The 10847-nt window shown below is 39.1% G+C and overlaps 2 protein-coding genes across 2 annotated transcripts; both read left to right on the top strand.

The window, feature by feature from the left end:
* The first annotated feature begins 1840 nt into the window (after positions 1-1840).
* On the top strand, positions 1841-6247 carry agxtb (alanine--glyoxylate and serine--pyruvate aminotransferase b). The gene is made up of 11 exons (XM_051405308.1): positions 1841-2181; positions 2700-2892; positions 3049-3113; positions 3221-3321; positions 3407-3477; positions 3560-3644; positions 3764-3862; positions 4060-4129; positions 5168-5263; positions 5465-5593; positions 5918-6247. Exons 1-11 carry the CDS (start codon positions 1909-1911, stop codon positions 6023-6025), a joined length of 1290 nt encoding a protein of 429 aa, XP_051261268.1. The 5' UTR covers positions 1841-1908; the 3' UTR covers positions 6026-6247.
* Positions 6248-6409: 162 nt separating this feature from the next.
* On the top strand, positions 6410-10727 carry thap4 (THAP domain containing 4). The gene is made up of 5 exons (XM_051405321.1): positions 6410-6512; positions 8381-8534; positions 9226-9335; positions 9679-9782; positions 9970-10727. Exons 1-5 carry the CDS (start codon positions 6488-6490, stop codon positions 10084-10086), a joined length of 510 nt encoding a protein of 169 aa, XP_051261281.1. The 5' UTR covers positions 6410-6487; the 3' UTR covers positions 10087-10727.
* The last annotated feature ends 120 nt before the right edge of the window (positions 10728-10847 follow it).

The following is a 10847-nucleotide window of genomic DNA, read 5'->3' on the forward strand; positions in this document are numbered from 1 at the left end:
TTGAACTAGGATGAGATTGGTTGAATTGACCTTGTAATGTCTCACTTTGAGGCTGAATGTTTATGTCCTCACTACTGAAAGCTTTAGGACGCCCCCTGTGGATGAACCTATATACATGCCTTTCTCTCTCTCTCTCTCTCTCTCTCTCTCTCTCTCTCTCTCTCTCTCTCTCTCTCTCTCTCTGTCCATCCATTCCTCCACAGCTCCTCCTCTTGCTCTGTTTGGGTAGATTTTCAGTGTTGTGTCCAGTGCAAAGGCCAATGAGATTTATTTATCAGCGGTGTAATTATTTACCCAGTCCGACTCAGACTGGGGCACCCTCTGGCAGTCCTGTTGTGTCAAAACAGTTTAATATAGGTTCAGATTCCAATCAATTACTGACAAAAGGCAAAGAATAAATACAATGTCTTAAATGTATGGTGCAACTTAACTTTTGTCAGAAGGAATCTTATCTAAAATGTTATCTCTAACATAACACATAATGTACAGTTCATGTAAATGTTTGATCTGAACGGTTTGTCATTTTGACCTATTTAAATCTTTAACATCCTTAAAAACCTGATCATACTTAATAACTTTTCCTACATTCACAGAAACAGCTGACATTAACTAAAACTGGTTGTGTGGCATCAGTTTGATCCTGAGACAACTCTTCCCTGACCGGTTTTGTTTGGATTATTACAAGGCAAAACAACTCTTGCACCATTAACAATATGGTCACACCACTGGCACTGGACAGTTCTGTAAACATGTTGCACTAAAATTTATAAAACAAGGACAGGGTTTTAAATTATTTCCATGATACAAAACCACTACTGTAATCCTCTATCTCTAATTTGAATTGAGAAAAAATAGTTGTTTTTGTTAAGTTTAGCTGTCAATCAAATTTGAGATCCATTCTGATGTGCATCAATGTTTCAACTTTATCAATCTTAATCAATAATTTCTATTCCATCTCCCTTTCCTATGTAGATAAAAAAAAATTTGAGCCATGTGACATTTTGTATGGAAATACATTTGAAAAACATTTGAAACAAGAAAACACACGTGTGTATTATCATGTCTCTCTGTGTGTATTAGTGTGTGTGTGTGTGTGTGTGTGTGTGTGTGTGTGTGTGTGTGTGTGTGTTATGTGTGTGTGTGTGTGTGTGTGTGTGTGTGTGTGTGTGTGTGTGTGTGTGGCTGCCCCCCTCCTCTGAGAGAGCAGATTGGCTCTCTGAGAGGAGACTCCTCTTTACAAACCCAGTGTTGCTGCGTGACTGGAAGTGCAGACAAAACCAACAAACCACCTGCAAACTGACCTGAACCGGTTCTCAGCTGCCAAGTACAGGTCCTCACTTCTCCCCAAGAGTTCAAGAGTCAGGTGTTATGAGTCCAGACCAATAATGAGTCACAGAAACCAGTCCTGGTCGATCCAAGAGAGTCTTTGCATTTGGGGGAAGAAATTAAATTCAAATACTGGCTTGGAAAAAGTCGTCCTTGTCGCATTTGAAGTGTGGGCTCTGTATTGTCTAAATAATAAAATAATTCAACATGGTTTGTTTTGTATATTTCCACTTGATAGTCCAAATGGGAAATAGGCCTTGATAACCACCTGCTCAGAAGCTATTTGAGTATTTTTTAATTTACAAGTTAAACTTTTACACATTGAAATGTTTGCGCCAGTTGCAGATAACAATCTCACACAAACGTGTTTCCATTTAATAACCTGGTTTGCCATTGTGTCTCCTATTGGAAGTCAAGGGTTGGGTTGGGTTGGGTGGGCGCACACACGGTGAGGCACACCGCCCCGTGGCCAACAGGTCAAAGACCTGTTTGTCTTAAATCTTCACCCAAAACTCGCAGTCAGATTCAGTCTCTCCGTCTCACTCGGTGCAGTTCTTCTCAGGAACCAGGCCACCAGCCGTGATGCAGCGGGCTTTGTTCAGCCGCAGCGCGCTCCTCGCCCAGCAGGCAGCAGCGGCCCTCGACAGTCCGCTGGCATCAAGGAGCGCGCCCCTGCTGCAGCGACTGGACCGCTCCATGTCCTCCGTTACCATCCCGCCGCCGGCATGCATGCTCCGGCCGCTGGAAGCTCCACTGCGATACCTGTTCGGACCGGGACCCTCAAACGTTCCTCCTCGTATCTTAGCTGTAGGTGCCAAACCGATTATTGGTCACCTGCATCCAGAAATGTATGAGGTAAACACTTTGATTCAAACGCAGACTAATTATTACTTTATTATTTACTGGATTCTAATTACTTAAAGGTGGAAATAAGCATTTTTACTCAAGTACTGAACTTGGGTAGTTTAGAGGCATTGATCCATTTCGTCTTTTACTACTAGTCAAATAAAACTTGGAATACAGGAAATATTAACTTAGTAAGTAGTTTATCAGCCTATTACATTTAACTTATAAGATAATAGTAATATTAATTTTGCTTTAATAGATTTAGCTAAATATTTTTCCAATTAGATCAAACATTTGAAGTTGATTGTAGTACTCCAACTATTCATTTTAACAATTCAATGTTCTACTTTTTTCAGATTTTATAATAAACAGAAAAAATAAATATTTATATGAGATCAATAGTTTGTGCGTAATTGCGCACGGGCTACAGTGTATCCACCCACTGAAACCACTAAAAGTAATTAATGAAAATACCTATTAAAAAAAATTATAAACAAAAATCTTCACATTGTCATTGTGTTTCTCAGATCATGAATGATATCAAACGAGGGATCCAGTACGCCTTTCAGACGGAGAACAACATGACGATATCTATGAGCGGCTCCGGGCACGCGGCCATGGAGTGTGCCGTGTTCAATACGGTGGAGCCCGGAGAGAGCGTGCTCGTCGCCGTCAACGGAATCTGGGGAGAGCGCGTTGCAGAAATCGCAGAAAGAATGGGTACGTCTTTACGCACGGTTTTTACGCACGCATCCATTGGGTCTCCAAAGCACATTTACAGTGACTGGGATATCTATCTATCTATCTATCTATCTATCTATCTATCTATCTATCTATCTATCTATCTATTACTGATCGCACGTTTTTAATCTTTAGGTGCTAATGTACATAGAATGGTAAAAACACCTGGAGGATATTTCAGCAATAAGGAAATTGAACAGGTAGGCACAATCTCTTAACTATTATGCTGAATACAGGACTGTTACAGTTACACTGTCATTAACAAGAGCACATAAGTGACTAAACTCCTTTTTACGTCTCTCTGTAGGCCGTAGAAAAGCACAAGCCTGTCCTGTTTTTCCTCACACATGGAGAGTCCTCTGCTGGCCTCTGTCACCCAGTGGATGGCATTGGAGACATCTGCAGAAAGTGAGCCTTAAACAGCAGAAATAATTAACAATTTCATTTAATGTGATGTAATATGTCTCACTGCTTCCCGTCATATCTCCAACAGACATAACTGCCTCTTCCTGGTTGACACAGTTGCATCTCTTGGTGCAGCACCAATCTTTATGGACAAGCAAAGTAAGACAATGATGAAGGATTAAATTCCACTGCCTGCTACCACGTGCTTGTGTGTGATATAATCTGCCTCTTATGCCCCCAGATATTGACATCCTGTACACGGGTTCTCAGAAGGCTCTGAATGCACCTCCTGGCACAGCACCCATCTCCTTTAATGAGAGAGCATGGTAAGGAGGGACTCTGTGGGCTGTTTGTGCATGTTTCCAAATATGAGTCATAAATTGTTACAACTGCATTATAAATGAGACCAAAAAGTCATTAAAGCCAGCTTTTCTTCCTCTCACAGCCACAAGATGTTTAACAGGAAAACAAAACCAGTATCCTACCTCTTCGATATGACACATTTGTCAAACTACTGGGGCTGTGATGGCAAACCAGCCAGATTGTAAGTATTATTTATTATTAGTTACTCTCTTCATACCACCAACATACTTTAACTGCTGATTGTGGGTGATACAGACAGTAAAATTAGAATAAAACATATTTTCAGGCATTTCATTGTTCTGGAACGCTTCATATCAATGTATAACAACAGTGTTTGGTATACGAATAACATCCGATCACGTGTGCTCTGGGTTTTAGATACCACCACACTGGTCCAGTGTCCGGATTTTTCGCCCTGAGAGAGAGTCTGGCAATTCTTGCTGAGAGGGTAAAGGAACATTTCACCACTTTATGGTTATTTTACTGAAAGACATTCACAACCTCTAGACTTATCTATCTTATCTTTGTTTACAATTATTCACATTTACAATCAGGGGCAGAGCAGGAAGTTCCAGCCCTGAATGTTTTCTCAAAAGCTTCAAATCATTCAGGCTTTTAAAATAACTTCAATTATGTATCATTTCCCCTCAGCCCTTCTGACTGGACCGGAGCTAAACTTCTATTATTGAGGGGAAATATCAATATACATAGATCCACCTATTGTCTCATGTGTGTCGTGTTTCATTCAGTTTTGTCACCTCAGTGAGCAAACTAGCTGGCTAACTATCTTATGGATATTGGACATAACAAAATAAACATTAATTTTGTGAACTCTACTCCACCATAGTAAATGCTGTTATGTAACTTAAAAATAATGCCAGATAATTTTGGCCTCTTTTGTGAAAATTATTCATCTTCATTATTTATTGAGTCCTGGTATCAAAATGATGAAGACAGTCGAAGAACAGTTAGATACAAACAGCTAGAGGATAATTATTTTGTTTTTCCCAAATTATGTACAGATTTTTAGGCACTTTATTATATAAACTGGTTTGTTAAATATTGCATATAGTTGCCGTAAACTGGGAGCCCCAGAACCCTCCTAGATCTGAGTAAGACCAGAATATTTATAACGTCTGACTGCCCATGTTTACAATATATTTGTCAAAATCATCTTTATGCACTCTCTTTATATTACAGCAGAGAGTTACAGGGACAAACTGTAGGCTGTGCACTCACCACATTATTTATGAGGCCTAACAGACTTTTATTTTGCCAATCACTTATATTGGCAGCATTATATCAACTTCAAACCACCTTTACGTTTAAAGTGAGGAAGAAGCAGTGTTTTCATTGTGCTAGAAAATGGACATAGCTCTATTAATCTGAATAGTGCAGTAGTTTTGTGTTGACAGTGTTGGCATTGCCCTCTTCTAACTGCTTGACTGATTATCACATAACTCCACTGATCTTTGTCTCCCTCTAGGGGCTGGAGGAGTCCTGGAAGAAACACAAGGAGGTGGCAGCCTACCTGTACAGAGGACTGGAGGACTTGGGCCTCAAGCTTTTCATCCCTGAAAGGGTGAGACAGACATAAAGTCTTATGTGCAGAAGGACAACAAAGGGGTTACCCGCAAGAAACAAAACTCTAATATAGAATATAAATCTAAAATACACACAAATAATCAGTATCAGAGTCTGTAGGATTGTTTATGTTACACATTACGTTCCCCATTGGTGTTGCAATGTCGTGACCACAGTCATTTCGTCACATGTCCTGCAGGACTTGAGGCTTCCCTCCGTCACCACCATTGCCATCCCCGATGGCTACGAGTGGAGGGAGCTGCTGGCCTACATCATGAAACACCACCAGATGGAGATGACAGGAGGCCTGGGCCCTTCCATCGGCATGGTGAGTTGTACAGTGGACACATTTATGCCTTTTGCCGTATATGGTTGCAGACCTTTATGGTGGCTATTCTAGATGTGACCTTCAGTCTCATTATCTTAACAGCGGTGGGTGTTTTAAAATAAACAGGGAAATATTCCAGGTTACAATATACAAACAAGTGTGTTTACATAAGAAATAATTAAACCAGACACCCAGACTAAACCACTTTCAACAGTTATAACAAGAGCAATCTCATCAGTCTGGTGTTTTTACAGCTCTCTGAATAATGCTGCTGAGTCACTACAGGCTCTCATTCAATGTACTTTCCACCTCTCTTTTCATTAGGTGATGAGGATTGGATTGATGGGATACAACTGCGAGAAGACTAATGCTGACATGGCACTGAATGCCCTGGCAGACGCTCTCAAGAACTGCAAAAAGAGCAAGGCTTAGGGGACCAGATCCTCAGAATAAAAAGTGATGCAGGACACCTGGAACAGTGCATGCATTTCAGGATTTTTTCTTTGCTTTTCACTGCAGTGACTTTATAAAACACAGGCCACGTGCCTCTCGTGTATAAGTAGACTAGTTTTGAAATAAAGGAGCATATATTGTCGTATGGCCCACGCTTCGTGCACTGAAAGATGTCAATAAAGTGTGCTTTATTTTATCAAACACTTCTCCTTCCTCAGTGTGTGTGCCAACTCATTCAGAAAGGGTCCACTTTGATTTATTTAAGGTTCATTTTACATACATTTAAGGCTTTAACTGTGTAAACTACATTTCCCATGATTCCTTTCTATGGTACGTCACTAGATCCACGCAGCCGCAGTGTATAAATTTAGTGACATTGTAGCTTTTAACTTTACCGGCCGAATATTATTTATTCTCACTGGACTGCAGTTTGATTGATCAATGGCGTGTCCTATGAATCACACAGGTAGGATGATGATTAACGTACAAACGGAAACTGTCTGTAACACTGTCTTTAGACATTTTCAGATCCAACTTAAGCCCACAGTTGAGAAATATGGTGTAACCTATGATTTTATCCTTGAAAACGAAAGCTAGCTAATTTTAGCTAACGTTAGTTTGTGTGATAGTAAACACGTTGCAACCGGACAGACTCCGCTCTCTGTTATCTGTCAAAGAATGAATCCTAATATTTATGATCGGCGGATCGATACTCAATGGTGTCTTGTCTGCAGAGTTTCGATTTTATAAGAGAGTGCGATGTCAAACAGTCACCTTCCTCTGTGTTTTTTCTGTGTTCTTCTTCTTGTGGAGCATACTGTAGCATTACTGCCACCTACTGTCGAAAGATGGTGAATGTGGATTTTCTGCCTCACTGCTGCTGCAAGAACTGGGAGTGTACCATTGACAGTATATGGGGGTGTACCATTGACAGTGTATGGGGGTGCACCATTGACAGTGTATGGGGGTGTACCATTGACAGTGTATGGGGGTGCACCATTGACAGTGTATGGGGGTGTACCATTGACAGTATACGGGGTGTACCATTGGCTGTTTATATAAAGCCAACATTAGATGTATGAGGCACCAACCTTCGGTTACCCAACTGTGAGGCAATGTTTTGATGATGATGATGATGATGGATGATAATAATGAATAATAATAATAATAATAATAATAATAATAATACACGTTATTTCTGTAGCACAATTCATGCATTAAAAAGTGCTTTACGTAAAAGTGACAAATTAGATTTATTGTACAAATTTATTTTATCCCCCCCAGCCAATACAATTACCAATAATGCTCTGCTTCTCATGTCCGATAGCATCTAGATTACTGATAATAAAAACACATTTTTTATTCACACCGGAGGTTAAAAAAGGCAAAAAAGGATAATTTAATGGTTCACAGCTCTGATCAAAACAAATCTGACGTCACTATTGTTAACACAACAAAAACAAACAGTTCTGATCCTTAAATGTTCATCTGTTTTTTTTTTCTAGTGAAGTAAATCAAGAACTTAACAAACATATGTTGACTTTCATAGAACATAAAGTACAAAGTAGAACAAAATGAAGAATTCAAAAGAAATAATAATAATTACTGACGATATATATTGTATATCATTCTTTATCAGAATAATATAATGAAATAAATCTCATTCCCATTATTGACCGATACTTTAATTGGCCTTGATAGAAACTCTGAATCTCTATATCACAATAACAGACTTAACTCAGAATAAAAGATTAAGATTTTTAAATGAAAGAAAAAAACTAAATCAAACACTTTTTTTTCCTGACGTGTCAAATTGTTACCTTGGTTGGTTCAGTTTGTATGGCTGTGTATTGTGTGTATGTGTATTTATTTGTCTTGTCCAGGTGCGTTTGTTTGTCTTTTTTTTTAATTTACTGTCTCTTTTACAAAAGAGATCTTGATGAGATTACCTGATTTAATTAAAGGTTATATATCCATATTCTTGTACAGAATAGGCCTTTTTCATTGAAGGCATTTTGACATGTTTTAGTTTCAGGGTCCTGGTATTGTTGACTATTGTTGAATAGGACAGAGCCATTGTTAATGTGGATTATTAGTTACACCGGAGCTGTTTCACAATGTCTTTTATCCAGTTAATAACATTTACTACTAGATAAGATATTTATTCTGTAATGTCAGCTGACTCGTAAATTGTCCTGTCGCATGATTCCAGATGTTTTGTTTTTTTTACTGATATTTACTTCAAATTATATTAAATAATTTCTTCTCTGATAATAAATCTAAACTTCCTATTAATGTAAAGTAATATAACTGTTTTGTGTGTTTTACCTCCAGTGGAGTTGAACCCAGTCCTCCTCCCTCTAGACTGGCTTCTGGGTACCTGGGAGTCAGATGAACCCGGGGAGGGCTGTTTTCCTACCATAAAACCTTTCCACTACTCAGAAACACTGAACTTCAGCCATGTGGGACAACCAGTCATCAACTTTATGTAAGTTATGTAGGCTTTCAAGCCAGTTTCACCTGTGACCATACCCAGCATCGCTGATGGGTGTGGTCAGAAGTGAACTTTGTCACACCTGTAACCTCACCCATCACTGATTACTCAGGTATTGAGCAAACCAGTGCAGAACTGCAGCAAGCTAAGAAGTTTGACCACTGGGGGTCAGCGAAAGCCACGTTTTCAGAGGGTGTTACCCTTTTAAACTTTATCACAGTAACAATTTTAGGTACATTCATCTTTAAGAGGGCGGGTCCTTGCTTTGACAGTTGGTTTGTTTGTGGTTTTTGTTACCCACTGCCATGAATTATCTCACAAAAGAGGTTTTAATTCAACTTTATTGTAAATCTACTCTGCACAAGACACAATATAAACGGTACAAGCTGAAAAATACCAGACCAAACCGTCCACCAGTCAGAACATTTGAATTCAGTATTATAGAACAAAGCACTGAGTGTTATTTATTTAACTATAGAACAGTGACTAGATGTATTAGTCACTCTTATGTAACCAAACTAGATTTTCTGGTAAGTAAAACTAACTCTAAGGGTCTTGAATTTCCCTCAGGATAAATAAAGTATCTATCTCTTTTGTCGAGACTAGAATTTCAAACTCTGATGCCTGATTCCTGTTATTTAGAAACCATGTTTGACAGACTTCAGCTGATTCCTCACTGTTGCAGGTTCAATGCCTTCCACGCAGAGAGCAAGAAGCCGATGCACAGGGAGTGTGGCTTCATTCGAATGCAGCCGGGAACCAACAGAGTGGCATTCATCATGGCACAGAACTCAGGTAGTTGAATCAGTTGCTTAATGTGGATATGCAAAATGTTTTTCTCAATGTATTTTGCATTCGTTATAGTCAATGTAACTCAGGGTCACAGTGACAGCTCAATGCAGAAACATGAATGTGGCAATTACACACACACACACACACAACAAAACCGCTTTATCTCTGTTTTGTCTTACTTTTGCTGTCTTTGTGCAATGTAGGTCATGAATTTAACGATTTAAACGGCTTTAAAACAATTTCCAATGTATATTTTTAAGGGTGTGAGTGTGTGAGAGTGTGAGTGTGATGAGTTTTAATGGCTAGCGTACTGTCTTGTCTACGCTTTGGTTATCTTTTGGTGCAGGTCTGGTGGAGATTGAGGAGGGAGAGCTGACAGGGCAACAGCTGAACCTGCAGAGCCAGGCTGTGGCCAGAATCTCTTTTGCCAGGGAGCCGCATGTACAGCAGGTAAAACAGATTATCTCTGATCACGCATTCGTCGTCAGCATTAATTACTTCAATTCATTCGTTAAGATCAAATGCTTCCCACAAAGTCAACAGAACCTTTCTCTGGAAGTTATTTAAATCAAAGTAACTTTTTTTTTTTTTGCTCCCTTTGTGCCAGTCTCCTCACCTGCTCTTTTCCATCTTTCAGATTTCAAGAGTGTTTCAGCTGCGACCAGATGGGAGGCTGGAGCAGACAGTTTCCATGGCAACAGACAGCCAGGCACTGATGCAGCACTTGCACATCACCTACCGTCGAGCATCTTGACCCAGCAGGCTAGCATTCTTCTTGTACATAAACATTTTAAACGTCGCTAAAAGAAGCTCGATCAATAATCACAGATGAGTCAGATTATGTAAACACATGTACAGCTATGCACTGGTGGGATCCTATAATGGTAAAGGAGTGATGGTGCCATATCAGAGTACCTGTTAAAATAATTTAAGCTTAAACTGGGGTTATAATGCATACAGTAATAATGGGGCATTGCCTAATCTAAAAAAATAAGGGTCCCTGTGGAGCTTTCATTATTCTTCATATTCATATAATGCATTTCCATTATGTTGTTACACTTAATGGCCTCAGTTGCGTATGGGTGCTTGCGTTATCTTAATATTTATTGTCCAGATATTTAATCTTATAGCTACAAGAGCTCATAAAGCACTGATTAAATAATGTTAAGCACGTTGTCCTCTTATCTTTAACTTTCATTGCACTATTATATTAAGATTAAAAGCTAAAGTAAGGAGTCAATACTGTTTTTGAGTGTTTGAGTGTAAAATGAAGTCAGAGTTGTTTTCATATTGGGTGTTACTGTGATTATGTCCACGTTTGTTTTATGTCTTTCAGTCGACAGGTTCAGTGGCATACGGGTAGATGATTAAAATAAATGAAAGTTATTTCATCTATATTGTGTTTCTTTGTCTTCACTTAATTTTTTATCTATAGCATTGTGTTGTTTTATGTAATCTATCAGGTTTCCCTTTAGCTCCTGCGACTCATAAAGAGATGTCAAGATTATCCCATAA

The sequence above is a fragment of the Dicentrarchus labrax genome, unplaced genomic scaffold, assembly GCF_905237075.1.
Source record: "Dicentrarchus labrax unplaced genomic scaffold, dlabrax2021, whole genome shotgun sequence".
Taxonomy (NCBI): Eukaryota; Metazoa; Chordata; class Actinopteri; family Moronidae; genus Dicentrarchus; species Dicentrarchus labrax.

Coding starts and splice junctions, on each gene's coding strand:
- thap4 (XM_051405321.1), top strand. CDS start 6,488: ATGGCGTGTCCTATGAATCACACAG. Junction 8,535..9,225: donor CAACCAGTCATCAACTTTAT/GTAAGTTATGTA, acceptor TCACTGTTGCAG/GTTCAATGCCTTCCACGCAG. Junction 9,336..9,678: donor CATCATGGCACAGAACTCAG/GTAGTTGAATCA, acceptor CTTTTGGTGCAG/GTCTGGTGGAGATTGAGGAG.
- agxtb (XM_051405308.1), top strand. CDS start 1,909: ATGCAGCGGGCTTTGTTCAGCCGCAGCGCGCTCCTCGCCCAGCAGGCA. Junction 3,645..3,763: donor TCCTTTAATGAGAGAGCATG/GTAAGGAGGGAC, acceptor TTCCTCTCACAG/CCACAAGATGTTTAACAGGA. Junction 4,130..5,167: donor TGGCAATTCTTGCTGAGAGG/GTAAAGGAACAT, acceptor GTCTCCCTCTAG/GGGCTGGAGGAGTCCTGGAA.